Source organism: Ciconia boyciana, chromosome 7 (genome assembly GCF_034638445.1).
Source record: "Ciconia boyciana chromosome 7, ASM3463844v1, whole genome shotgun sequence".
Taxonomy (NCBI): domain Eukaryota; kingdom Metazoa; phylum Chordata; class Aves; order Ciconiiformes; family Ciconiidae; genus Ciconia; species Ciconia boyciana.
In genome coordinates, this window is record NC_132940.1 from 33,611,212 (window position 1) to 33,637,938 (window position 26,727).

Sequence of the window (26,727 nt, forward strand, 5' to 3'; positions counted from 1 at the left end):
TCCAGCCAGTGGCCAAGAGCAAAGTATCTCTGCAGCCTGTAGGGATCGAAAATTAACTGCAGAATGACTAGACAGAGCAACACCAAGGTGAGTGGCAGGGAAATCAGATGATTCATGAGGAGTGAGAAGGTAATGGAAAGGGAATTAGAGGCAATTGGTAAGAGGTTTTGGGGAAGGAGGCAGCAAAGTAAAAGAAACAGAGGTGACAAGTGGGGTTGGAAGGTGGCTGATGTAGTGATAGCATTGATGACATCCTGAGAATATTAGTATCCGTAAATGATGATGTTCGTAGATGATGAATACTTGCACTGTTCACATCTGGGGACTACTCTGACATAAAGCACCTGTGCAGAACTAGGAGGTATGAGCTTCATAGCTGTAGTAGTCAAGATTGCTTCAGATGTTTCACAACTGGAGAAAATCCTGAAGGACTTGGAAAAGCAATGACAGAATTAAAGGAAAATACCTCAGTGCTGGTGCTGCCTTCCCTGGGTGGCTGGTGTGATCTGAAAGATGTGGCTTACAGTGTATTGCCCCTTGCTGTTTGCCTAACACCTGAGATGAAAACAGTATTATTCTTTCTTCCTTGAACATCACCCGCAGACAAGTTGCAGGCAGAAAGAGTCAACAGTAAGGACTGTACTTTCCATCCTGCTTTTGCATTAAATAGGTCATTTTGAGTGAGGGGAGTATGAAAATACTTTATTTGGTTCTAGCCAGTTTTGCTCTTACCTTTGCCTTAGGCTGCTGGGGTTTTTTTGCCACTTAGGGATTTTTTTGTGTGTGGTTGAAAGCATTCTCCACATAGCTGAAAAACCTTTCGCTTTCCCACGTAGCACCCTTTTTCCACAAATAAGTGTAGTTGTTCATGTGATTTTCTGTGAGCTTCATCTTCTCTGGTGCGCAAGACCTTTCCTATTTTGCTCCACTGCTGTAATTGCAGCTCCACAAGTAGCAAGTGGAGCTACTGAAGAATGAACTAGATGGTCATCATTGCCATTGCACTTGTTTTCCAGCCGGGCAATAAAAACTGCCAATGCGAGCCTACAGTGATACAGAGCCAGTGGCTACTCTGTGCCATCTCTGCTGTCAAAGTTGAATAATGATGGAAGTTTCAGAGGGCAGAGAAGAAGGGGGTTAGTTATAGCCTGGGGTTATAAGCTTCCCTCTTGTAACTGATGGAAAAGAGCTGTAATTATAATGAGAGTGCTGGGGGGAGGAGAGACCTGTCTGGTTGTAGTTAAACATGGCTTCTTGCTGTGAGAGAGGTCTGCTGTACATGCAGTACAACAATCCTTAGTTATCTGAACTGAAGACTACATTGAGGTGATCTCAGAACTGTGTAAATGCTTGGTGTACCCCAAGCTTCTCATTTGGGGTAAGCTCATGGTACAGGACTTCATGAGTAAAGGAAGGGTGGAAAGGACCTTAGTAATTCCTGTGCAGCTCCTTGCTCTCTGTGCCTTGGATAACAATTCTCTGTTCATGTTGCAGAAGTTGCCAGAACAGCATTATTGCATTGCCAACTTTGACTTCCTTTGCTATGAACACACTTCTAGTCCTTCAGCACTTTTTCCTCTTCCTTTCAGGGAAGAAGCAGGCAATGAAGCCATGCAGGAGTGATGTGCACCAACAGGGCTGTAGCTTTGCCCTCTGCCCTTTTGTTGTCACTCAGCTTGCATGCCATGAGCCTTATACTTGTTTTGCAGCCCTCCCTCCAAGCCCTCAGAAGGTGGCCTGTCTAGAAGACCACTTAACATTTCCAAAGCTTTCTTCAGGGGCTGTGATGTTTGTCTTAGGGTTTATCCACCCTTCTTTAGACAAAAAGGAGATGATTTCCAGGTATAGTGTTTGATATTTTTTTTTCTAATCAGTAGTTTTTGCTCAACTATAGATGTCACTTTGAATCCAGAGAGTATTTTCTGAACTGCTTGGAGTGGTGCAGTTCTGTTCTTCCTCAGAGCCTCTAGATGCTTTTTCCTTCTTGCCTGGTGGTACTTGGTTGAAGCCCAGTCTATTGACTATTTGAGAGATCATCGCTTCTGTGAGGACTTTTTTTTTTTTTTACTTTTAAAAGTCACTGCAGGTTAGGATTGTGCTCCAGTGCCTTATTTCCTCACCAGCTTTTAACCTTTTTTTTTTAATTGAGCAGACACATTGAGCCAGGTGTTCACTGTAAATTTGAAACTCTAGTGTTTAAAACTGAGAAACCCACCGTGAAACCCATGAATTCTGTAAGAACAAATTCTGGTTAACTGAAAACAAAACATAAAAATTTCCATCTTCTCCCAGACTGTAGAAGGCATGCTGCATTTTTCTGTAATATATATTTAAATAATTGAGTTACCAGGCCTATCAAAGGAGATGTTCTAGAGAAGATTGAATATAATATGATTATTATGTCTTGTTGGTCTCTAATGACTTTAAAGTCCCTTAAATAAGGATAGTAATAACAAGTCTTCATTTATTCATCATTCCACTTCAAAGCTGATTTCCAGGGCAATACATAAGAACTATAATAATGTAAATACCAATGAAGAACAAAATGCCATGATAGAGCCTTAAGCGTTGCTGATTTCAGCATATGTTTTAATAATGTAATGTCTCTTGTAGATTAATTTTATTTGTGCCTTTTGAAAAAATCATGGGATGTTCATTTGGGGAGGAGGTTATTGACATAATTTTTTGTGTAAGACAATAACTGGTAATGTGATTTGTTGTGGGGGGAAGAAAAAAATTGTTTTAGAATCTGTTTATTAATCTGAGAGGCTAGTCCAGACATTTATGTGGAGCTCTTGGGTGCTTTGCAAAAGTGAGAGTAAACACGGCAGGTAAGAATATTCTGGCAAATTGGGAATATCTGTGCTGCAATTGCCGGATAGTATTTCTGTTATTAACAGCAGTTCTAATTGCTATACCAGCCTAAATAAAGCTGAATGCAAAGTACAATAGTTTATAAACGAATTTACCTCAGAGCAGCCGGGAGAATGCTAGAAAAGGAAATCTTTAGCATTGAGGTATCATAATGAGATTGAAAAACTGATTGATGCACATAGTATCTGATTGCTTCACAAGCTCTAGTTTAGTCATCTTCACAACTTTCCTGGTTGGTATTACAGACCCACTCTTGTTTTAGAGAAGAGCAGCATGAAGATGTGTGAGGGACCTGATGTCAGATTACTTGAAGACATGCATGCCCTTATCTCTGCTCTGCTCTTCCTCACTTGTTTTTTTCAACAGTTTTCTCCTGTGTTAATACGTCTTCCCAAATCTTTTGAAAATGCCATGGTTCAAAATCCAAGCAGCAAAGTTAGAGTATTCAACTACGGCAAGTATTGAGCTGTCCTGTATGGTGGCAGTCGGTCTGCAGTCTCTGGAAAGCAACAACCAGTCTCACAGGGAGGACTCCTTTTTCTCACCAAATTGAAGAGTTCAGCTTAGTCACCCAAAACAAATAGCCGCTCTGTAGTGCCTGTAACTGAACTGGAAGGAAGTAGCTTTACTTGGCTTCTTGTTCACCAATATCACCATTTAAAACCCAAAATCTTTATCAACTTGTTGTGAGTTTGCTCATGTTTGTGTTATCTTTCTCCCTATATGTTTTATGTGTTTGTCTCACTTCTGCTAATCCTTGCCTTGTGACAGTCAATTATTTCCTTCCTTGTGTCTGCTGTGTGTCATCCATGTGGGTATCGCAGTCCGCTACCCAAGACAGCAGAGCTCTGACTTATTTTGATGTATGCTCTAAGTGCCAAAAGATGCTAAAATAATTGAAACTTTTAAAACATGCCCACTGTATACAGGAAGAGAATAGCAAGGGGAATTTGGGACTATGACTTACCTTTCCTAAATATGTGTCATCATCTCCAAAAATATTGTGCCCAAACCTTTGTAGAGGTTAGTATGTTTTGAAGGCTCTTTCCTTAATAGGCAGGCCTAGAAGTATCATCTTATTCAAAACTTCAGTCTCAGGTTGTTGCTCATGACACTTCAAAATATCTGTGGGCCTGGCGAGACTGTTCAGATGTCCCTAATTAATATGAGAGAACTTCCTAAACCTGCCTTGTTCCTGTGCACAAAATTCTGCAGATCATCTTCAGGTTATCTGAGGTTCTGAAGTTGGGAAGTTTTCCGGTAAAATTTGAAGTGGGAAAAATATATTAGAAGTGTTTTCAGTGAATAGCACCTTCCTGTTACCTCTCCCTTACTCTCAACTGCCAGAAAAAAACGCTAAAATTGAGAACAAGAAATTCTTTCTACTGAAAGACAGCGTGGCCGTCCTCACTGAACTGAAACTGTCTGGAAAGCTGTAGTTTAAGGAATATAACTTCTGTCATGTTGACCGGGAACGCATGCTGCGATCATTAGGTCTTGCTGCACTAGGCTTCCCACAAACACACAGCTCACTTTGCCTGGCAGCGTTTATTTTATTGACTCTGTTGGTCAGCTGGTTAGCACTCAAATTGTAATTGCTCCAGCTCATTTGGCTGTCCTGACATGCTTCTGCAATGTCAGATCTTACTCATTTTAGGGACAGTAGTGATTATGCGTAAGGGTACCAGCACCATGCAGTGTCCTAATACCATACTGGATATTTTGAGACAATAACCTTTTTAAAATACATTTTCAAACATGAACAAATACCTCTGGTACAACCACAGGCACTTGTTCCATGCAGTGCTTAATCTGAACTCCATGGAAGTGATTGGCATGTAGGCACCCGCTCTCTGAAAACCCAGTCTCAGGGGTGCAAAACTTTAAATATCACAGTGAGTTTCAAAGGAGGAGATTTTCACTGCTTAAATTCAAATTCTGGCTGAGCTCCTGAAAGGGTAGCTTTCATGTTGTTCATGATTTCAGCAGCTCATGTTATAAAGTAGATCTTGCATCAGTGCTTGAAAGCTAAAGAAAAGCAGATGAGTGCATTGCAGCATATGGCTGAAGTGCATGAGCATCTTCCAGAATTATACTGGTCTCTGTTTTTCCTCACTTTTTTTATTCAGTTGAAATGATATTTTTTTAGTTTAACAACATCTTTGTTTTTATCTACTCTGTTCCAACACAATTTGGTGATAGCCTGCTTCTTATCTAAGTAAGGTCAGTCCTAAACATGTGTTTCAGGAAGTGAGAGAGAAGAATAGAACCAAAAACCACTTTGGTGTTATGTTCATGTGGGAAATGTAATAAAATTGCATTTGTTATCTAGGTTTATAATGTATTTGTGTAACTCTGAGAACACCCTTGGTAAGTCAATAATTTACTATTTTATTGCCATAAGGAAGCAACAGGGTTTTAAAAAAAAAAATTAAAACAAAACCAAACCCCACCCTCAGGTTTTGTCTACTCATGTATTTGTGATCAAAGCATGCAAATAAAGTGTTTTCCACATGAATTAAAACTCTGTATTTTCACCTTTTGTGAATAGAAGTGGCTCATCTTTATAGCTCTCTTGGAAAAGGTACTGCTTTTGCAGTATAAGGAAGAAGCTGTTCTGGGCTATGGGTTTGCTCAGAGAGTAGTAGCAAAACAGGCTCTTCATCCCACTCCAGCAAGTAAATATATAGGGAGATATGTAAAGAATATAAAAAGAGCCTTTTGTAGAAGGTGTAACAGGCCAGCATCTCTCCTGCAGCAGGAGCAGGGTTGCTTCATGAGGGGGGACAAGTTGGGAGCCAAGGGTGACCCCAGCACCTGCAGTGCCCTCACTGTTGGGGTGCAGTCCCATGGCGCCTGAACATGGGCCAGAGCTGGGTGCTGGTGACAGGGTCCATCAGCAGTCCCAGGCATGGCAATGAACCAGGTCCAGGGTGCATCCAGGGAGTGCAGTGAGGAGCAGCAGGAGATGAGGCTGGAGTCAGGGATGGGGACGAGCTAGAGCTTGCCCGAGGGCTTTGTTCAGGCGAGAAGATATCTCCAGTGTGGGGCTGAGGTCCCTCCAAGAGATGGGACCAGAGGCAGGACTGGAGACAGGCAGACCTGCTCTGGCAAGAACTGAAGGCCCAAGCCTCACCCAAAACAGAGCTGGATCTATGGGCAGAATGTGCAAGTGGGAGTTTCATGAGGCTGGCCATGGCCTCTTACTGCACTCAAGGCCTGACAGCATCTGTCCATTAATCATGAGCTTTATGACATGATTGTGATTGAACTAGCTCTTTCTTCTCCTACTCCTCCCCCTTTTGTTTTTACTTGTGAGAGGAGAAATGCTGGTCTGGTGGTCCTTAGAGATGAGATCCAAGTCAATTGAAAGGTTCCTGTAGGCTCCAAGAAGATACCTTGCCACAAGACTGGTTTTCAGCATCTAGTTTCACTGATCCAGCAGTGAAGAAAACTAGTTCAGAAGTGATAGAGTAGTTCTTTAAATCCTTGGGTGTTGGAAAATTGCTTCGTTGTAAATCGTTTCAGTGAAGTCAAGCAACAGTGGTTGAAGACATTCCTTGGTCACGTATAGTAATCCCCATGCAACCCATCACTAGTGGTAGCGGTGGGGTTGCCATTCAGGGAGAGTTAAAGAGCTTGTCCCCACCCTGCAGTGCTGTATACATTATGATTAATAACTTCGGTTTTGATAGCACTCCGGAGTCTATCAGGACTGGGCATGACCAAGCTAGCAATTGTCTGAACATGGATAAAGACATGCCATACTTCCTTGTTGCTATCTTCATATCTCATGCAGCGGTTGCCACCTCTTTCATACCATTGACCTTACAGCTCCAGAAGCTTTTTGCTCATTTTAACTGACAGTACAAAGAAAGGAGAAGAAAACACTGACCCTCGGAAGCTGATCACATCCACCACCGGCGAGCAAGCCTGTGCTAGGGAGCAGGTTGACAGAGCAGGTGCACAGAAACAAATTGCTTGTTTTTATGTGCTGGAGGAGTATTCTCAGTCATTGGCAGGGTGAGGTTTTGCATTGCTATGCCCTCAGCCACATTGCAAGGCTGCTTTGGGGAGGCACTGCATTTATATCAATTGAGCACTGATTTACCAGATAAAGCCTTCCCATTCTTAGTCATGACTTCTCCTGGCAGGAAGGAAAAAACGAGCAATAAAGAAAAATGGTGCATATTTGGAGTTCTGTCTCTTATTATTTCAGTTCTTTCCTTTGAAAAAAATCAGAAAGACCCTAAATGAGATTACTTTCCCAAATGGATAGCAGATCTTTGCTATATAAATGTTGCTGATGTTTTCCTACCTGTAAGCAGAGAACAATTGACTAAATTTAACAAAACCTGTAAGCAGAGAACAATTGACTAAATTTAACAAAACAAGTTCTTATTTTTTGATGGTGCTTTTTGAGATTATTGTATCAGATGACTGAACTGATATAGTAGTATATGGCCCTTAGCTTAAAAAATAATCCCTGTAGTTTAAACCATGTTTGCGTTTGCTATATAGCCAGAAGATGCAAAGTATCCTTCTTCTTTGCGGCCCTTTAACCTTAGTATATGGTTCGACATCAAACATTTAACTTAAGCATTTAACTTAGCTTTGAAATGTTTGAAAATGTGTGCAGATAATTTTGCAACAGGAAAACTGAAGAAAGACAGGGTGACTCCTACTTCATTTTTCGTGAAACCATAATTTTGTAAATTTTTCTCTTGCATAGGAATGAATTTGAAATTGTGTGACACCTTAAAAAGAGCTGGACTTAAAGCAGAGGAGGTGTCCATAAATTAACTAGATAGCCTTCAGACTGTATAGTTATCATCTTCTGGCAGTTAATAATCTTGCAATGTTTATGACCCCTTGTCATGGTATTAGGTGAGGGAATTATTCTGCAGTGTCATTCTACTTAGTGTAAACGCACTGTATTTATACAGACCTTCTCTGGTACAGGCACTGTTTGTTATCTGCTTTGCAGCAATGCCTGAGTTTCCAGCCTGGTGTCTGCTGGGTTTGGCATGATATGCAGGCAATCAGACTCAACACCTTTAGTGGGGATTTATAGGATAAAGAGAGAAGGTGAACCAAGGTGGAGAAACAGTTGTTATCCCCATTTTGGGGGGAGAAATTAATTGGCAGGTCGTAACTTCCCTGCTTCTTAGTTTAATGTAAGCTTTCACCTTTTGCAATCTGCCGATCGGTGTCAGAGCACCCGAAGGAGATGTACCAGAGGATGGGGGGGCTCTGAGGGCACCCCTGAGTCTCTGCAAGTAGTTGATACATGGGCAGAGTTAACGCAGTTTTATTCTTGGGAATGACCCTTCCCACAAGCTGCTTAGCTCCATGAGGAGTATAGTCAAAGTTGAATACAAATAAACTGCATGGGGTATGCATTTCACAATTGCATTAGTGTACTATAAATAGGGGCATACATCCGCCTTTGGTATTTGCTAGAAAGAAGACAGGATGTGTTTTCTGGCAGCCTTGGTGCTGAAGGAAATCCGTTTATTTTATGGGTACAGGCAAACGTATCTTTTTTACTTAATCTTTTAAAGACAGAATCCTTGGCGTTCATTGCCTACCTGTAGGTGCAAACGAGGAAAAATCATGGTAAAAGTACCACATACTTTCAATTACTGCAGTGTTCCTTTTGTCATTTTCCAAGTGGTGTATTACTTTGCCACAAAGTAAAAAAACCACAAACAAACAAAACCCCCAAAGACTGAAATTTGGCCAGGAAATCCTCAGTCTGGGGGATAATTCTCTGATTCCCCAGGTAAGCCTTGTGAAGCTGCATGGATGCATATTCATTTCAGCAACACAAGGCTGTAATTTTATAGTAGGAATATCTACAGGTAGAAATACCTATTAAATACAAGGAAAAGATACCTGACCAGTAAGTATTTGTGTACCCTCACATACACGGACAAAGATGCCTTTACAGGCTAGTTGCTATGAAACTTTGATTTCTAAAAAGCTGCCAAAATGCTTTGTTGTCCTATGTGCTCAGACTACAGCAAAACATCTGTTTGCTAGTGTAGAAGGCATTTTTCCATTAGGTACTTCTCCAAAACACTGTGCCGTCATGGGTATTTTAAGTAAATTCTATAACCAAGCGGTCTCATGTTGTCCTGGTCCAATGCCCAAGACTGGTGGTGCTCTGTCTTGAGCTTGCACCAAAAAAAAAATTGGAAAAAAATTGGGAAAAAATTGGAAATGTTAAGATTGCTGCCTCATGGGCTTATAAAAAACAAAGCCTGGCTTCTGCTGAGTGGGTGTAATCGTGCCCTGCCACACACCTTTTCTTCTTATCTGTACGAGGGGGGGTGGGGTGGGGGTGTGGCTCTGGCAAAAAGGATCAGGTTTAGGGTGCTCTTAAATTATGTATTTCCTTTTTGCTCTTGTAACGGGAGCGCTGCAAGGGGCTGTTCAGGCGACAGAGGCGCGGAGCACTTCATGTTCTGTGATACTGGGAAATAGCATGAAGTCGCCTTTGTTTCAGGATTTGTGGTTTCAGGAATGATCTGAGTCTATTCAAAGGGAAGAAAGGGGGCGTAGGTGTTTTTCATGGAAGTCTCCTAAATTGTATTAATGGTTGTATATATTAAAATTACATACATTTTATCCCCTGTATTTTGTCATCAAGTATATAGGGAATTTCTAACTGTAGGAACTGGGTGCATCTTGAGATCTTTTTAGGCTGAAAATGCTCATCTAACATAAGTGTTGTAAGCACACATTTCTTATTTTGATTTTTTTTTTCTTTAGCTATCATTAAAAACTGCCTTTTCTCACACATTGATATTTTGCTGTCTTTTAGAAAGTGTTGCCCAGAGGGAAGGGGAGGAGACATGGAAAATCACTAGCTTTTTAAAATTTCTTTTTCTTTTCTCTTCCAGTCATCTTTGTACTACCAGCATATCCTAAATGTGCATGTTCATGTATTATTTGCACGGAGCAGCTTTGATGTGGTTGCAAGACAGCAGGCAGCAAATGGGGACGAGCACTTCTAGTCTCATAAACAGGTTATGTTCGTGATGACAGTAGGGACAAGGGAGGAGATCGTTAACGGTACAAGACAGTGTGGAAGAGCACTGACTACATGCTGCAGAGAATTGGGAGTTAATTTGTGGCTTGGCATATATGGTGAGGTGGAGATGTTAAACCAGACATCTCCTGTGACTGGACGGGGCTGTGAGCCAGGCAGTCCCTCGTTGCCCAGTGTTGCTCCGGTTCCAGGAATTTCTTAGGGTGTTCCCATCGTTACCGTTGATTGCTTGAACGATACGCCTCCGTCAGCTCCGTGTGAGTGGTAGGTGTTTGCTTTTGGGGCTTTAGATAAAGCTTTTGCATCATGGATGCTGCTCGAGCAAGTAGGCATCTTTCAGAGATAACAGATTAACTCTGAACATTGTAACCAGACTAAAATATTAATCTTTCCGATAGGTTAATTTTGTAGCACTTCAGAGGGCCTGTAAGTGAAGTAATGTAATTAACTTTTGTATCTTTTGCATCTGGAAATGTGTGCTGTCTTTTATAAATTAAGTTTACATTAGTCCCTCTCTCCCCTCCTGGTTTACAGAAATACTAGCAACGAGGAGGCATTTGTGCTCATCATGAATCTCCAGTACGTCACTGGCCCTGGATAATTATTCTGTCCCTTTCATAATGCAGTTAATAAAAATGAAATAGCTGTTGATTTACAAATATTCTTTGAGGTACATGAGCAGTGAAAATTTGATAGAGTAGTATTCATGGAAGAAAGCTACTATGCCAGAAAGGACGTGAAAATCCATTTCAAGTCATACATTGCAGGGCAACAATCTCATTTAGTAGTTGACTGATAGAGAATGGCATTACTTGTTAAGTATCCTTTTTTATTAACAAGGATACTGAAGATGCCTCATCATGTATTTGCAATATAATAATATAAAAATGTGCTGAAGGAAAAGCCAGCAGGGAAGAAGACCGGCCTGGCTGAACAGAGAGCTTCGGCTGGAACTCAGGGGGAAAAAAGGAGAGTTTATGACCTTTGGAAGAAGGGGCAGGCAACTCAGGAGGACTACAAAGATGTCGTGAGGTTATCTAGGGAGAAAATTAGAAGGGCCAAAGCCCAACTAGAACTTAATATGGCTACTGCCATAAAAGACAATAAAAAAATGTTTCTATAAATACATTAGCAAGAAAAGGAGGACTAAGGAGAATCTCCATCCTTTATGGGACACAGAGGTAAACATAGTGACAAAGGATGAGGAAAAGGCTGAGGTACTTAATGCCTTCTTTGCCTCAGTCTTTAATAGTAAGACCAGTTGTTCTCCGGGTATGCAGCCCCCTGAGCTGGAAGATAGGGATGGGAAGCAGAATGAAGCCCCCGTAATCCAAGGGCAAATGGTTAGCAACCTGCAACACCACTTAGACACACATAAGTCTGTGGGGCTGGATGGGATCCACCCAAAGGTACTGAGGGAGCTGGTGGAGCTCACCAAACCACTTTGAATCCTCTATCAGCAGTCCTGGCTAACTGGGGAGGTCCCAGTTGACTGGAGGTTAGCAAATGTGACACCCATCTAGAAGAAGGGCCAGTAGGAGGATCTGGGGAAATACAGGCCTGTCAGTCTGACCTCAGTGCTGGGGAAGCTGATGGAGCAGATCATCTTCAGTGCCATCACATGGCATGTACAGGACAACCAGGTGACCGGCTCCAGTCAGCATGGGTTTATGAAAGGCAGGTCCTGCTTGACTAACCTGATCTCCTTCTATGACAAGGTGACCCGCTTAGTGGATGGGGGAAAGGCTGTGGATGTTGTCTACCTAGACTTTAGTAAAGCCTTTGGCGCGGTTTCCCACAGCATTCTCCTGGAGAAACTGGCTGCTCGTGGCTTGGACAGGCGTACTCTTTGCTGGGTAAAACCTGGCTGGATGGCCGGACCCAAGGAGTTGTGGTGGACGGAGTTAAATCCAGTTGGTGGCTGGTCACAAGTGGTGTTTCCCAGGGCTCAGTATTGGGGCCAGTTCTGTTTAATATCTTTGTCAATGATCTGGACGAGGGGATTGAGTGCACCCTCAGTAAGTCTGCAGATGACACCAAGTTGTATGGGAGTGTTGATCTGCTTGAGGGGAGGAAGGCTCTACAGAGGGATCTGGACAGGCTGGATCAGTGGGCCGAGGCCAATTGTATGAGACTCAACAAAGCTAAGTGCCAGGTCCTGCACTTGGGCCACAACAACCCCATGCAACGCTACAGGCTTGGGGAAGAGTGGCTGGGAAGCTGTCCAACAGAAAAGGACCTGGGGGTGTTGGTCGACAGTCAGCTGAATATGAGCCAGCAGTGTGCCCAGGTGGCCAAGAAGGCCAATAGCATCCTGGCTTGTATCAAAAATAGTGTGGCCAGCAGGACTAGGGAAGTGATTGTCCCCCTGTAGTCAGCACTGGTGAGGCTGCACCTTGAATACTGTGTTCAGTTTTGGGCCCTGGAGTCTGTCCAAAGAAGGGCAACGAAGCTGGTGAAGGGTCTAGAGCACAAGTCTTATGAGGAGCGGCTGAGGGAACTGGGGTTGTTTAGCCTGGAGAAAAGGAGGCTCAGGGAGACCTTATTGCTCTCTACAACTACCTGTAAGGAGGTTGTAGAGAGGTGGGGGTCAGTCTCTTCTCCAAGGTAACAAGTGATAGGACAAGAGGAAATGGCCTCAAGTTGTGCCAGGGAGGTTTAGATTGGATATGAGGAAAAATGTCTTCACTGAAAGGGTTATCAAGCATTGGAACAGGCTGCCCAGGGAAGTGGTTGAGTCACGATCCCTGGAGGTATTTAAAAGACGTTCGGATGAGGTGCTTAGGGTCATGGTTTAGCGGTGGACTTGGCAGTGCTAGGTTAATGGTTGGACTTGATGATCTTAAAGGTCTTTTCCAACCTAAACAATTCTATAATTCTATGATTCTAATAATAGGAAATGTGTAATTTTGGGGGTGTGGAGTGGTAATGACTCTCTTTTCCAGGGAACTCTTGGGGGTGGCTCAGTTCAAGAGAGGTTTTTGGTGTCTAGAGCAATTGGTTGATATGTTAGCAGGGCTGTAAGGAGCAGGACCTCCATCGTTGTAAAAGAGATGCTCACAGTAGTGGTCAGTTAAGTTTTTTGTTTGGAATCTGAATAGTCCCTGACAGGTTCTGTGCTAGAATGATAAATGTTGTGCAATGGAGTACGTAGATGGATGCCGGCTGGGGGAGGGTTAGCAGAGACCAGGAGTTTTGTTAATGATGTTGAAAAAACTGAAAAGAATTAAATATTTAGTGCTTGGTGGGTTTTTTCCTTTCTAAGGGAGGATTTTAAAAAGGAGCAGTAGAATGGAGTTGAAGTAGCCTTTCTGACCTGGCCACAGTGTGCTATCTAGATTGGCTGAGGTGACAGCTTTTGGGTTGGTCTCAAGATACTTTCCAGGATGCAGCGTGGAGAGGTGAGAGGACGGCACCTGCCTCTCCTCCGCGGCTGAGGAGGTCTTACCATCACTGCCTACAAGCTTGCTAGGTTTTCACCACCTAGTTGGAACATAGGAGAAGTTTTAGCCCTTCTTGTGTTGCAGTTTGTTATATTTGCAGATTTGCTCCCCAGCCGTTCCTCTTGTCTCTCCCTTCCACAACAAAGAGGTCTATGGCGATGAAGCCGATTCTTCAAGCTTTGCTTTTGCAGTTCCTGAGGAGCAGGGTGTTTTCTTCAGGGCAGGGTCATGCAATTTTGTTTAAAAATAAGTTTGTGGTGTTTAAATGTGGTAAGTGATTGGAAATGCTGAACTTCTGGCTCTTTCAAGATGCCGCAAGGGCTGTGCGGGGCCAGCCCTGTGCTGCTCCCCTGTCATGGCATGGGGATGCTGGGGCAGGATGGTGCAACCTTGATCCAAAAACCTACCTGGTGGTTTCATACAAACAGCACTATTTTCAAGGCACAGACCCTTTGTTTTCCTCCTGTCTGTTCCTTTAATTAATCTCTCTGCTGCTTGTTTCCTCTTCTGCTTTCATTTCTCAATTTGATCTTTTTAGTGGGCTAGATAATTGCATTTACTGAGTATCCTTCCTGCCAAGCACCGTGGCTGTAATCTCTTCCACCTGAGAAATGGTTTCCTTTGAACAACCTGGTGTCTGGCTCAAAGTTATGTGTTAATTAAATGCAAAAAAAACCCCAAACCTCTGTGTGTGTGTGTATGTATATATATGAGTTATATAGTTTCAGCAAGAAAAAATCTGGGTAGCTGAAAGACAGTTACGAGTGCACACCACCAGCACTGTTTTTTGGCTTCTTAATTACAGATGAATACGCAAAAGTCTTTAATTATATGATCACATGGCTGTTTTTTCAATACCATCTTATACACGGAGTTTCCTCAGATCTTGAATACAAATGGGAGTTTAAAATATCTGGAGATTGTGTAATTAAAGATGGTACTGTGTAAGCCAGGCGCAAGTTGTGTGTTTAGCAATAACTGGATTTTAGGATATTGAGGTTGTATTTTTAAGAGTCTTTCTGAGGTAAAGAAATGGCCTCTGAGGTTGTGGTACCCCATGCTTGAACTAGCTGCTGGCAGCCTGTACCTGGCCAGAGGGGTTCATTGGTGGAGTTGGCCGGAGGGTCCCTGACCTTCTTGTCAGGGAGCCATGATGGAGCAGAGCAGCAACAGAGCATTGCCTTCCTTCAGGGGTTCCAGGGGGGTTTAAGATTTCCAATCCCCCCCCTACCACATGCACGCACATCCATGAGCCCCCTTGTCCCCAAGAATTGTTTTTCAAGTGGTTTTGGGTACTCACTGTCTTCCACTTGTTCATGCATCTTCCCATACTTCTCTTCACATAAAGAGAATTAACCCCAAGGAGCACGGAGGAAGTCTGAGCTAGAGCAGGAAAAGCTTTAGGTTATACCCTGACCAGTGAACTGTCCTCCACGCTCAGTCTGTAGACCCGGGGTGGATGACCTGTGTGCAAGGAAGCCAGTTGTGCAAACTGTGGTGAGTTGTCATTTTTTTTCCACATGGTGTTAATAGAAAGATTGCATATGAAGCAGAAATCTTTATGGAAAAATTACTTCCCACAAAACAACTCTATTGGTTGCACACCAATATGTATGTATTTTTTTCCCCTGCCAAAGTACTCCTCTGAACTACCTATCACAACAGTAGACCTAGCAGATATACTGTAGTGGACCTGTGCCCCTGGTACAAGGTTAGTTAACATGATCTTTTATGCATAATGTGATAGAAAATTATACATACAACTATAGTTTTCACAGTACTTAGACTATGTGACAGTCCAAATATAGAGTAGCCGTAGGAACTTTTTTGGTCAAGAAGAAACATAGTAGGAGAAACCAAGTCATGACTTCCTTGATTCAGCTACTCGTGACCTGTGCGCAGCGGTGTGTCTCTGCAAGTCATGTACCAAATTCAAAAATTAAACCTATAGAAACAAGGGAGCTAAATTATGGCTTCATCGTCATCTGCCACTATATTAGATCGGGGGAAAAGAAATCAGAAAACTCAAGATACATAAACTAAGGCATGTGACGAGCAGTGGCATCGTAGGTGTTGGGACAGCACCTTCTCCCTCAGGCAGAAGTCAGGCTGGACCTTTTGTATGGGAGGGCAGAGATACCCAAAGAATCAAGAGCAGTTTGCAGCACTGGAAACAACTGACAGTATTAATGAAGGATGGATTAATATGGCAATATGAATTTTTGTGCTTCTACAGCAACAAAGATCAAGATGACGTCCATTAAAGTTAATGGAGCTGTGCTCCTGTCAAACCTGTCCCAGAGGAAAGCTGTTGAAAGCTGTCATGATTTGGGCCTGGAAAGGGGTAGCCTGATAAAGTAGAAGGGAATTTGCTAGAATTTTGCAGTTTAGTTTCAAGCAGGCATCACCCTTGAGTTAATGTTTCATAAAGCACTGGGTGTGACATGGGCTGTAGTAGGAACTGCTCGACAGCTTAGAAAAGAGCTACCCCTATCTTGCCTAGCTTTAGGGCAAGTGTCCTTCCAATACTGCAGAAGTAGGGTCTGTTTTTTGTTACACTGAATGTCTCTGTCTCCCCCCCCCGCCCCGCCCCTGCCGCAAACCCAACCCTAGCAGTCACAGATCTGCCTTATGCAGATTAGTTAACACGTGTTAGGATTGTGTAGGAAGAAGAAAAAATACTTGGGGGTGGTCTTTCCAGATGTGCTGTGATCTGTGTAGTACGTTTTTTAAACAGCATTTCTGTCATATGATTTATATTTTGTGGCAGAATTGGTGTCTTGTTTGTGTACCTGTTCTCTGTTTAATATCTGGTGGTGTCCACTGCCTCAGCTTCCAGCAGTGGCCGTATTTTAGATTGGATTAAGGTACGGGTAACTTCATTGGGGAAATCTGAATGAGCATTTTCAGATATTCCTTTGAGAAAAATGGTTTGGTTTATTTCCTAAGCTATTTTTTCTATTCAGTTCATGTTAGTAAAAGTAACGTGATCACTAGGATCTAGAATTACCCAGGAGTTGATAGCCCTGAGGATTGATGACAGAGGAAGACAATGGGCCGCTCACCCAATGCTGGTTCATCTCCGATGAAATTTCACTCTCAACCCACCTCAAGGTGGATCGGAAATCCACCCCTACAGCCGTGAATCTCAGCAATTAAGTCAGAATCGAAATAATCATGTAGAATAAAAACAACCGTGTAGGTGCTGCTTTCTTAGAATGCTTGAAGCTGGAGCTAAGAAGATAACTGAGATATCCTCCATTACCTAGTATTTAGTTTGAGAAACATTAGTTTACAGTTTACAGGATTTTTGCAACTTCTTTCTCTAACTGTTGACTTTGGTTGGTGTTTTGTTTTGTTTTGTTTTGTTTTGTTTGATCTTTGACATAGCTTGTGCTAGTGGGAGTTGATACCCGCATACAGTAACAGAGCTGGAATAATCTGAATAGCTCATTTCATCCCTCCTGTGCTCTAAAACAGGATGGACTTTAACCTGTGGCAGTCAAGGCTGAGGACTCTTTAAAGACCTCTGATGATGGAAACTGCAACCACCCAAGCAATCTAATTCTAGTACTTGACTGTCCTTGTGGTTAATGATTTTTCCTGATGCCTAGCCTGGCTCTTTCTAGAGTTAAGCCCACCACTGCTCGTCCTACCAGTGTAGCTGTGGAGCTCAGAGTATTCCTTCTTTGCCATGGCACTGTAGATGATGTTTGGCATGTTTTTTGTTTAGCATCTAGGTGGCCCCCCTGCTGTTATATGTTTCCATTAAATTGCATCAAAATCTCTTAACAATTTTTAACAAATATTTTTAGAAAGAGCAATTCAGTCCTTTATCTAAATATAGCTTCTAGCTTTCAAGTCTTTGAGAGAGGAGAGCACGTGAATCTTTGATCCGTGGCATTCCTCGTGATCACAGCGGTAGGAGTACTTTCCACACCTGGCAGAAATAAGTATGGTACGGAGAAATTTGTTAGACAGAAAGTTCAGATTTATAGAATAGACACGTGTTCTAGTACGGATGAAGGATAAATCTTGGCATGTCCTTCAAGAGAAATGCAAGAGATACTAAAGAAAAATATGAAGCACAGGAAAATGAAGGTGTGGTGAGAAACTTTCTTCTTGGTGGTGTGACTGAAGTACCACTTATCTCCTGTCTGATACTTCATATGTCAGTAAAAATAGAGAAGAGAGGCTCACCGATCGTCCCTGTTGATGACAGCAGAGCCAAATCTGTTCGTCCTTAGGTGTCTGAAATGGGAATGCAATGTAAATCAGCATTTTTTTTTTAATTATTATTTTTTTAAGACTTGATGTTTAACAAAAGACTTCTCCAAAAGTCACAGTGAGTCCAGATATGTTTGATGGAGTTATGCTTTTTTGTGGTGGTGTTTTTTTTTAACTGAGCCAGAAATAGCGTCATTACCAATGTTGCTGTGGTAATGGCACTTATAGCGATGTTTGGAAGTGCTGAAAAAAATTTTCTCAGAGGAACAACCACAGTTTTCTCCCCCCCCACCCCCCCAGTAATTGTTTCAATATTACGAGTAGATACGCCCATTTATCACTGAAATCATTATTAATGAGTGCTGTTTTTCTTTGTTACGTTGCCATGGCAACCGGGTGACGTTTGAGTAGAATTATCTATTTCCAGATGGAGATCTTCATTCATAAGATTTGCCGACTGAGAATTTTTGCAGTGTATTCAACTTAAAAATTCTTCCTCCCTTGCCCTTCCAAAGAGTTTCACGCTAGAGGCATTACTGCTTTCTGGTTTATATCCTGTGATGGATTTTGTGGTGGGTGTTATGCTTGACAATGTTTCTGTCTTTTATTTGTGGTTCATTTATGTTGGTTTTCTTCTGATTCAATTGGGCTGCTTTTCTTCAACTTGGTATTTGCTGTGGCAGTCCTGTAAACCCATTCCTCCCCCATTTGAGTTGTTGGAAATCTTCTCTTTTTATAATGTACCACACAATGGAAGACAGTACTTGATTTTTACTTTTACAGGTGAAAAGAGCATAAAGATGTATTTCTCTTTATATATGATCTACCACACTCTGAGTGATAGTGTCCTAAGATTTTTATCGTATTCACTACTCAATTTTTAGTTTTGCACAGGAAAGAAGCATAAAGATGTTTCACTTTTGTTCATGTTTGATGTAAAGGTGTATTTAGGAAAAAGAAAAAAGGTATTATTCTTGAGCAAGATAGAGCAAGGTAAATATGCATAGAACTTTGTACAATTTCCTTTATCCTGAACTTCTTACAGTTTTAAAGGTCTTGTTGACTGTCAGACTTGATTGACATCAAGTAGGACCTAATTAGCATTTTACAATTTCTCTGGGTTAGTTTCTGATCACTCAACCCAAAATATGTCAAAAATGGTGCATTTAGTAGAAATCAAAAGGTAAAAATCAAAAGGTGACTTTAGCATCCTTCACTTGTTCGATTCCAGGTGCACTCTTACCTTATCAAGCAAAACCTGGTTAGCAGTTTTTGCAAATACCTAAAGGTGTTACCTTTAGGGAAGGCATCAAAGGCCCATTCCTCCAACCCGTCTTTAATTTTCATATTCACTTAAAGCCATTAATGACCATACACCCCATGACACACTTTAAGGCCTGTCTGTTGCTTAAACATCCATTCTTTTGCATTTGCAGCACTTTCATCCTGACAGTCACTTTAGAACAAGAACAATCTCATAAATAGCCCAGAATTTGTAGTTTCTGAACACCCTGTCTTACACATATCTTATCTTTAGAAGATAACATTTATCTTCACCTAGTCAAAAAAGTCTGTATATAATTGTGCCCTCCCAATAATAACATAATATAGTGCAAGACCTGTCTTCTCCAAATACTTATTTGAATTTAGTTGCTGTATTTAGTATATTTGAGATAATGAATGTTGTCTTATCTGTGAAGAGCAAGGTGTTACACATCAGACTCGTTTCTTCTCTGTTACACCAACTAGCAATGTCCTCCCTAGCCAAACTGCTTGCTACCACCTTCTCCTCCTTTGCACCCTTTGGTTGCACTTTTGGTTGACTGCTTATTGCGGTCAACAGTCTTGGCTGGGAACCTGCTAAATATTGACTGGTCCCATTGCTTTCAGGAATTGTTCTGCATTTCTCATGTCAGGTCTCTACTTGAACAGACTTGTGATGGGCCCATAAAAATGAAGAGATTTTACAGCTTAGCTCAATCCAAGGAAAAAAAATGGGAGTTCAACATGAATGTGAAGGGTAAAGTTTGTGTCATTGAGTACTGTAAATGCCAGAGGGAGACCTGCAAGCAAAATTTGGTGTTTCTCCTCAGATAGCAGGAAGGTTGCAGGTATAAATATTGACATTTTAGCTGTGATTCAGGTAGTTACTTGTATTTAAGCAGCCTAGTTCAATGGCTATTGAAATTAGAGGTGGGGTTTTTCCTCAGCGTATTAGCTAGTTCAGAAGGTGGATGTTTCCAGGTATCCCTCATCGTACCTTGGAAGCTGTAGTCAGCTGGATACTCCTCCTTTTTCTTTCTGTGTCACTGTAATTACTTAGCAGTTTTTTTCCCCCCTTGAAAGTGGAATCATATCTATTTATACCTACCTCCAGCAAGTGACTACTTAATATGAGCTAATGTTGCCAATATATTGTATTTGTGCTCCCTATTTTAAGGAAAATATTTTGCCTGTGATAGGAAATTATGAGAGCTTATGAACAATAATATTGCTTCAAACTTCACATTGCTGATCCATTCCCTTCATCTCTGTGTGTATATGATAAAACAGTTGGTCATGGCTCAGTCCTCTCTTCTGCTGCTGTTAACTGAAATTAGGTTGATCGCTTGCTTTCCACAGGCCAGCGCTGTGTTTGCCTGTTTGTCTGATATTGGTACGTGCACTGCTTGCTCAAAACCCATTGGTTTGATGGAGTTGCTAGCTGCTTGGTACTCCTGTCTGTTAATCATTTATTTAGGCACTGAAACCTGAGTGTTTGCCACTCAGCCTGCTTCTTCCTTAATGTGCCTCATCCCCGAGAGGTAGTCTCTTGGCCTTTAAGGCAGGTTGTCAGCTTTAGATTGTGTCAAATTTACACTGCTTTTTGAGATACAAGTAGAGATTTCTCATGCCCTAACACATACCATATAATAGACCCATGACATTAATATTATTTTGTAAGACACTTTCTATTAAAAGAGTAATTCTACTAACATCTACAGAAGCAGGTGTCTTGTACTTTGACCTCCTGAATTTCTTTTATCTGTATTCTCCTAAGGAGAAGGTGGATTTCTCTGAAGTAAGACTTGCTAATTGGCATGGTGTATTCAACTTGTCCCAAAAATGTAATGAAAAATGACTGTTTTATTTTTGGAAACTTTCTTGCTGCTGCATGTCTCAGGCATGAATTGTCCAGGCATCTGCACTTCTGGAGCTGGTAGGACAGAGGGAAGAGTAACGCCAACTGTGCTACGCTGCACAGATAATTGAATAGTTACTGTATTCATAAGTAAAGTATTGGGGGAAAGCACGTTTATTAACCCTGCTGTAAATATTTGTGAAAATGACACAAAAAATTTGTGCAAAATTTTTTGCTGTCATTACAGGGCTACTTGATGCATCTGGCAAGCAGTGCAGCATTTGAAGGATCTGTGCCCATGTTCAACATGAATTTAAAATTACACTTTTGAAAACTTTTGTTGATAACGATCTCTAAAAAGACTTGTGTGGAGCTGAAGCTGGAAAGGAAGCATAGCCTAGAAATTCACACAACCACAGAGTGGGAACAGGCTGCCCGGGCAGCTCAAGTATTCCTTAAATGTCCTGTGTCCGTGTTGTAATCCTTACCCTCGCCTGGCCTGACTCTGTCCACAAGTTCTCTAACATTTATTCTCTTTATGAATCCTACACAATTCAGGGAGATCTCTGCTGAAGTTAATAGCAAGAGGAGGTCTAAAGAAAACATTGGACTGATACTTGTTGAAGATGGTCACCTGCTCCTTTTACCAGGCAAATAGAATAGAATAGACTATTTCAGTTGGAAGGGACCTCCAACAATCATCTAGTCCAACCACCTGACCAATTCAGGGCTGACCAAAAGTTAAAGCATGTTGTTAAGGGCATTGTCCAAGTGCCTCTTAAACACTGACAGGCATGGGGTATTGACCACCTCTCTAGGAAGCCCGTTCCAGTGTTTGACCACCCTCTCAGCAAATAAATATTTCCTAATGTCCAGTCTAAACCTCCCCCGGCACAGCTCTGAACCGTTCCCACGCGTCCTATGACTGGATACCAGGGAGAAGAGATCAGCACCTCCCTCTCCACGTCCCCTCCTCAGGAAGCTGTAGAGAGCAATGAGGTTGCCCCTCAGCCTCCTTTTCTCCAAGCTAGACAAGACCAAAGTCCTTAGCTGCTCCTCATAGGACATGCCTTCCAGCCCTGTTACCAGCTTTGTTGCCCTCCTCTGGATGCATTCAAGGACCTTCACATCCTTCTTAAATGGTGGGGCCCAGAAGTGCACACAGTACTCAAGGTGAGGCCACACCAACGCTGAATACAGTGGGATAATCACCTCTCTTGACCAGCTGCCCATGCTGTGTTTGATGCCCCCCAGGATGTGGTTTGCCCTCTTGGCTGCCAGGGCACACTGCTGGCTCCTATTGAGCCATCCAGCACCCCCAGATCCCTTTCTGCAGGGCTTCTCTCCAGCCACTCCTCTCCCAGTTTATACTTGTGCGCAGCATTACCCTATCCTAGGTGCAGAATCTGGCACTTGGACTTGTTAAACTTCATCCCAATGCTCCAATCATAGCCCAGTGCTCCAGTCTATCTAGATCCCTGTGCAGGGCCTCTTGTCCCTCAAGAGAGTCAACAGCACCTCCCAGTTTGGTATCATCAGCAAACTTGCTGCTGGTGCATTCAACTCCTGCATCCAGATCATTGATAAAAATACTGAACAGCACTAGCCCTAGGATTGAGCCCTGAGGAACACAGCTTGTGACTGGTTGCCAGCCAGATGTAGCCCCATCCACCACAACCCTTTCAGCTCTGCCCTTCAGCCAGTCCTTCACTCAGCGCACCGTGTACTTTCTCATCTCACAGTTGTACAACTTGGCCAGAAGGATGCTGTGAGGGACAGTATCCAACTAGAGGACTGGACAGCCCAAGGTCTACTAGTATTATTAAAGACTGAGGCAAAAAAAGCATTGAATTCCTCTGCTTTTTCTTCATCCCTATTTGTAAGTAGTAATGATGCAATAATTCCAAGTGTTGTCATGATGGTGATGATGAATATTGGGAAGCTAGGTACCAGCAAGTCCTCAGCTCAGACAGCTAAGCAGTGACGCCTGGCAGCACTCTCTTACAGTCAGTTAGAGAAGAAATACAGAATTAAGTTTCCAACAAAAACCCTCCTTCCCGTCTTGCCTCCATCTTATCAAACTGTATCAAACTTTCATATATAAATCTGATTACGTTGATTATCAGTCATGGGCTCATCAATGCCCTGGTCCACTTGCTACAGACGTATAGTCCGCATAGGATGGTCTGCTGCCCGGGTGTGCGCTTGGTGTTTTATCACAATTAATCTCTTTGAATAAGCAGGAGACACGTTTCAGAGGTTATTTTTGCCATTGAACATCAGGAGCTCCATACCTTACTTATTTTTTAAAAGGCTGGGTTGAACATGCCTCTCTTTTTTAGTTAATGTGGACTAGCTGCAGGTTGTGCAAACTTCCTTTGTGCTATTTTCTCTTTCTCGTGTTTTCCTATTCAAATCTGTACATGCAATCATAGGAGTTTTATGCTTTTTCTGTGTGTAGGTTTTATTGCTAATCACAACAGAGATCATTGAAGGAGTGAGAAAAATGTAAGTTAGATATTGCAGTCAATCAAGTACTTCTAATTCCCAGGCTTTACTGTGTTCAGCCTTTTTGGTTTTATGCATTATCACCTCCAGACTACCTAAATTCCATTTAAAAAAGAAAAAAAAATCAGAGTTGTTGTTCACATTTACCAATCTAATAATATTGTCTTAAATTCTTCCATCTCTTTTGAGACTCTGCATCTCAGATGCTGCTATTTGATAAATTTACAGTTTTATTTAAACTCTATAATAAAAAAAGCATATCGATACGGAGTAGGCCAAATGCAAAATCATGTTGTATTTAAAAAAACATGATTGTTTTTCAAAGTTAGGCTTATTTAACTTATATACTCTGTGGTTAATACTTTCCTGAAAACAAGCTTCCTTCTAAATAATTTTGATTTTTTTTTTTGACAATGCAGTAACCCAGAAAAATCCATTTGTGTTTTGTTTTTCCCTTAGCAAGTGAGATAAGTTGCTTGAAAACCCAAATAAAAAGAATAAAGTTTGTGCGGTTTCTTTTAATTTGCTAAGGTTTTGCCTTTTATTCCCAGTGTACTGTGTCTCATTTCATTTTGTATTACCATTTTTCCACTTATGTGGGGTAAAGTTTCTCTTCGGCATTATATATCCTGGCTGGAGGAATGTGGGTGCAAAACTCTGGGTGTTCTTCCAGTAGATTTACGTGCTACAAAGATAACCAGAGGAAAAAGCAGTTGAGAAAAAGCAGTGTTGGTACTGCAAGCACTGCATTCACAGGCTAGAGAGAAGAATCACTTTTCCCAAAATTCCATCTTGTCCTACCAAAATAAAAAATCCCTTATTCAAGCTTTTGGTGAGGCTGTTTACTTCACTGTGGGATAGCACATGTATGCTAGATAATTTTTCCATTTTGGCACTGGAGCTGGGAATTTATTATTTAAAGAGCTGAAATGCCTAGCTGATTAATATTAAGGGCAAACCAGGAACCTTACTTTTCTTATTACTTATTTTTACGCTGGATTTCTGTCTGGGTAACGTTCATGTGCAGGAAAAATGGTTGTGGGTGGGGAATGGGGAGAGGAAGATGCTCAGTATGGGGCCTTTTCTCCGGAAACCATTATATGACTGTGCATTGTGTATGTTTTGCTTTAGCTCCATTAAAACAGTGCAGGAAAAACAAAATTAAAAAAAAAAAGGCATTGGTTTTTGTTGTGGGGGGTTATTTCCAGCTTTTAACTCAAATTTTAAATATCCTCTATCAGCATTGTTTTTCAAAAGAGATTTTCTCAATGTAAGGAACATCCATGAGCAGACTGCTTTCTGTAGTAACTACTGTACATCGCTTGTTTGCCCAATGATAATAAAAATCCAGGGAGGATGCAGGAGCAAAGAACTTGTTTGTACTGAACATGTTATACAGAAAACCTAGGGATTTGGGGGAGAGTACATACCGAACATCCCCTGTTTGTGGTGCCGTGGCTATACTAGACCAGGGAGCTACTGAACAATTTCTGGAAGCTAGAACTGGAAATTCTTACTGAAGCTTCAGTCAGGAAAAACTTCCTTGGTATCAGTCACATTTAAGCCTTTGAAACTATATACATGTAATTTTTAGTTGCTTTGCTTAATTAGGGTCTTTTCTAGTCAGCTGTTTTGGTTTTAGTTTGTTTTTTTTCCCAGCTGCTGAACTACACTGGTTCAAAATTTTTTTTTTCTTTTTTTTTTTTTTTCCTTGGTGCTCAGATGAGTATAGGATCAAACCAGTGGAAGAGGTCAAATACATGAAAAATGGGGGAGAAGATGATCAGAAAATAGCAGCCAGGAACCAAGAAAACTTGGTAAGGAATGAACTTATCGCTTATCTAATGAAATAACGTGGCTCTGCTTTTGTAATGAAATATGCAACGTGCAGCACATTCAAGCTACAGCTTACATGCGGCAAGAGGATTTTCTCAAAAATGTCATAACTCTGTGCGAAGCTCGCATAGAAGGTGCATAATATGACTTTTTCCTGCTTGTCTTTCTGAATTAGGCTCTACTTGATCTTGGAGTGAGTGCTTCCACGATTATACTCACTCACCTCCTTTGCAGATCTGAATATACGCGTTTTGGAATGTATGTGTCTATATTGCAAACGAGTTGGTAGTAAACCAGCAGTGCACTGCCATTAAGAAAATGACTTACTTATATAGATATTATTTGCTCTGTGCTTTCTGCTTTTACATATTTAAAAATTCACAGGGAAGGCAGTTTGGAATAGAAAAAGCAATATATTCATAACACAGCAGTCGTAAGAATCATTTTGTGTGTGTTTCTTTTTCTCTGCTTTGAGCACCTTGCTGGCTCATAGTTCCACTTACGGGAAGGAAATCTCAGGTAAACTCTTAGTACTACTTGAAATAACTAGGATGCTGTTGAAGTGGCTTAAAAATCACAGTTGAGTCACTTCTGGCAATTCTGAGAAGTCGTTTCCTCTCTTCTAAAGCTGAAGGAATGTCAATTTTGTAATTGGCTGACTGGGGCTTTGCCCAGTTTAACTTTTTGAAGACATCTCTCAGTTATAATAGTTGGGCGCAAAATTTCACGTCTGGTTCCGCTCATTCATTGCAGCTTTTCTTCACATAGGATTGTTTGGTTTTTTCCCTCCTTCAGTAAGACCGAAGGGTATCAGCAGATTTCAGTGGAGCCATAACCATTATCACCAGCTGAGGATTTGCTTTTTGCCATCATTGGGCAGCTGTACAAAAATTCACTGTTTGGGTTTTTGTCTTTTCCTGAAGATACAAGTGAGCTCCAGGCATCCTGGATACTTTATATTCCCTCTTCTAGACACACATGCTTGCGTTACACAATTACACATGCGTTCCTGTAGCACCTGGAAGAGCTTATTTTGCTGTCTGCTGTCCTTACCTCATTGCTCGAGCAGTGATTTAGCAGCACACAACACGATTTCTACTTCAGTATCCACATTAGGTATTTGCCACTGCAATTTTGCATTGCTGATGCTCCAGTGGATGGCGCAACTTCAGCTGGCAGCAGGATTTTGGGATTTTTTAGGGCGTTAGAAACATTGCTGAGAACATCACCTTTTCTAGCAGCATCCGCAGTGCATTCAGCGTTATCGCCAATGTAAGCACGTTTGTTTTGAACTGGAAGAAGTGTTACTGGAAGAATTTTTTGCTCATTTTGGAGACCTCAGTGCTTTGTTGGTAAACAGAGAAAAAGGAAAAATGGGGACAATCTTCAGGTTTTTTTGATAAAAAATGGAAAAAGTCTAGCAGGTTAAATTTTAAACTAGCCTTCATCTGTATTTAAATTAGAGTATTTGCAGAAGGTAACATGCCACTTGAATGACAATGAGGAATAGTTCAGGAAAGCTTGGGTCTGCTGAGGTGACAGTCACTGAAGTTGTATTCAAAACCAGATAGAGATATTTTGTACTTGGGTTAGCGCCTGCTTTCTTGTAGCACCTAAGTGTTAGCCTGATTAAATTTAGGAAGAGACATTTCTACAGCACA

General features: G+C 41.6%; 1 protein-coding gene across 2 annotated transcripts in view; it reads left to right on the forward strand.

The window, feature by feature from the left end:
- The window catches only part of C7H1orf21 (chromosome 7 C1orf21 homolog), a 127,194-nt gene that overhangs the window by 51,756 nt on the left and 48,711 nt on the right, over positions 1 to 26,727 (forward strand). For both annotated transcript variants that reach the window (XM_072867170.1, XM_072867169.1), the window contains exon 3: positions 24,953 to 25,047. In XM_072867170.1, the coding sequence (XP_072723271.1) occupies positions 24,953 to 25,047 (95 nt within the window). The remainder of the gene's footprint in view (positions 1 to 24,952; positions 25,048 to 26,727) is intronic.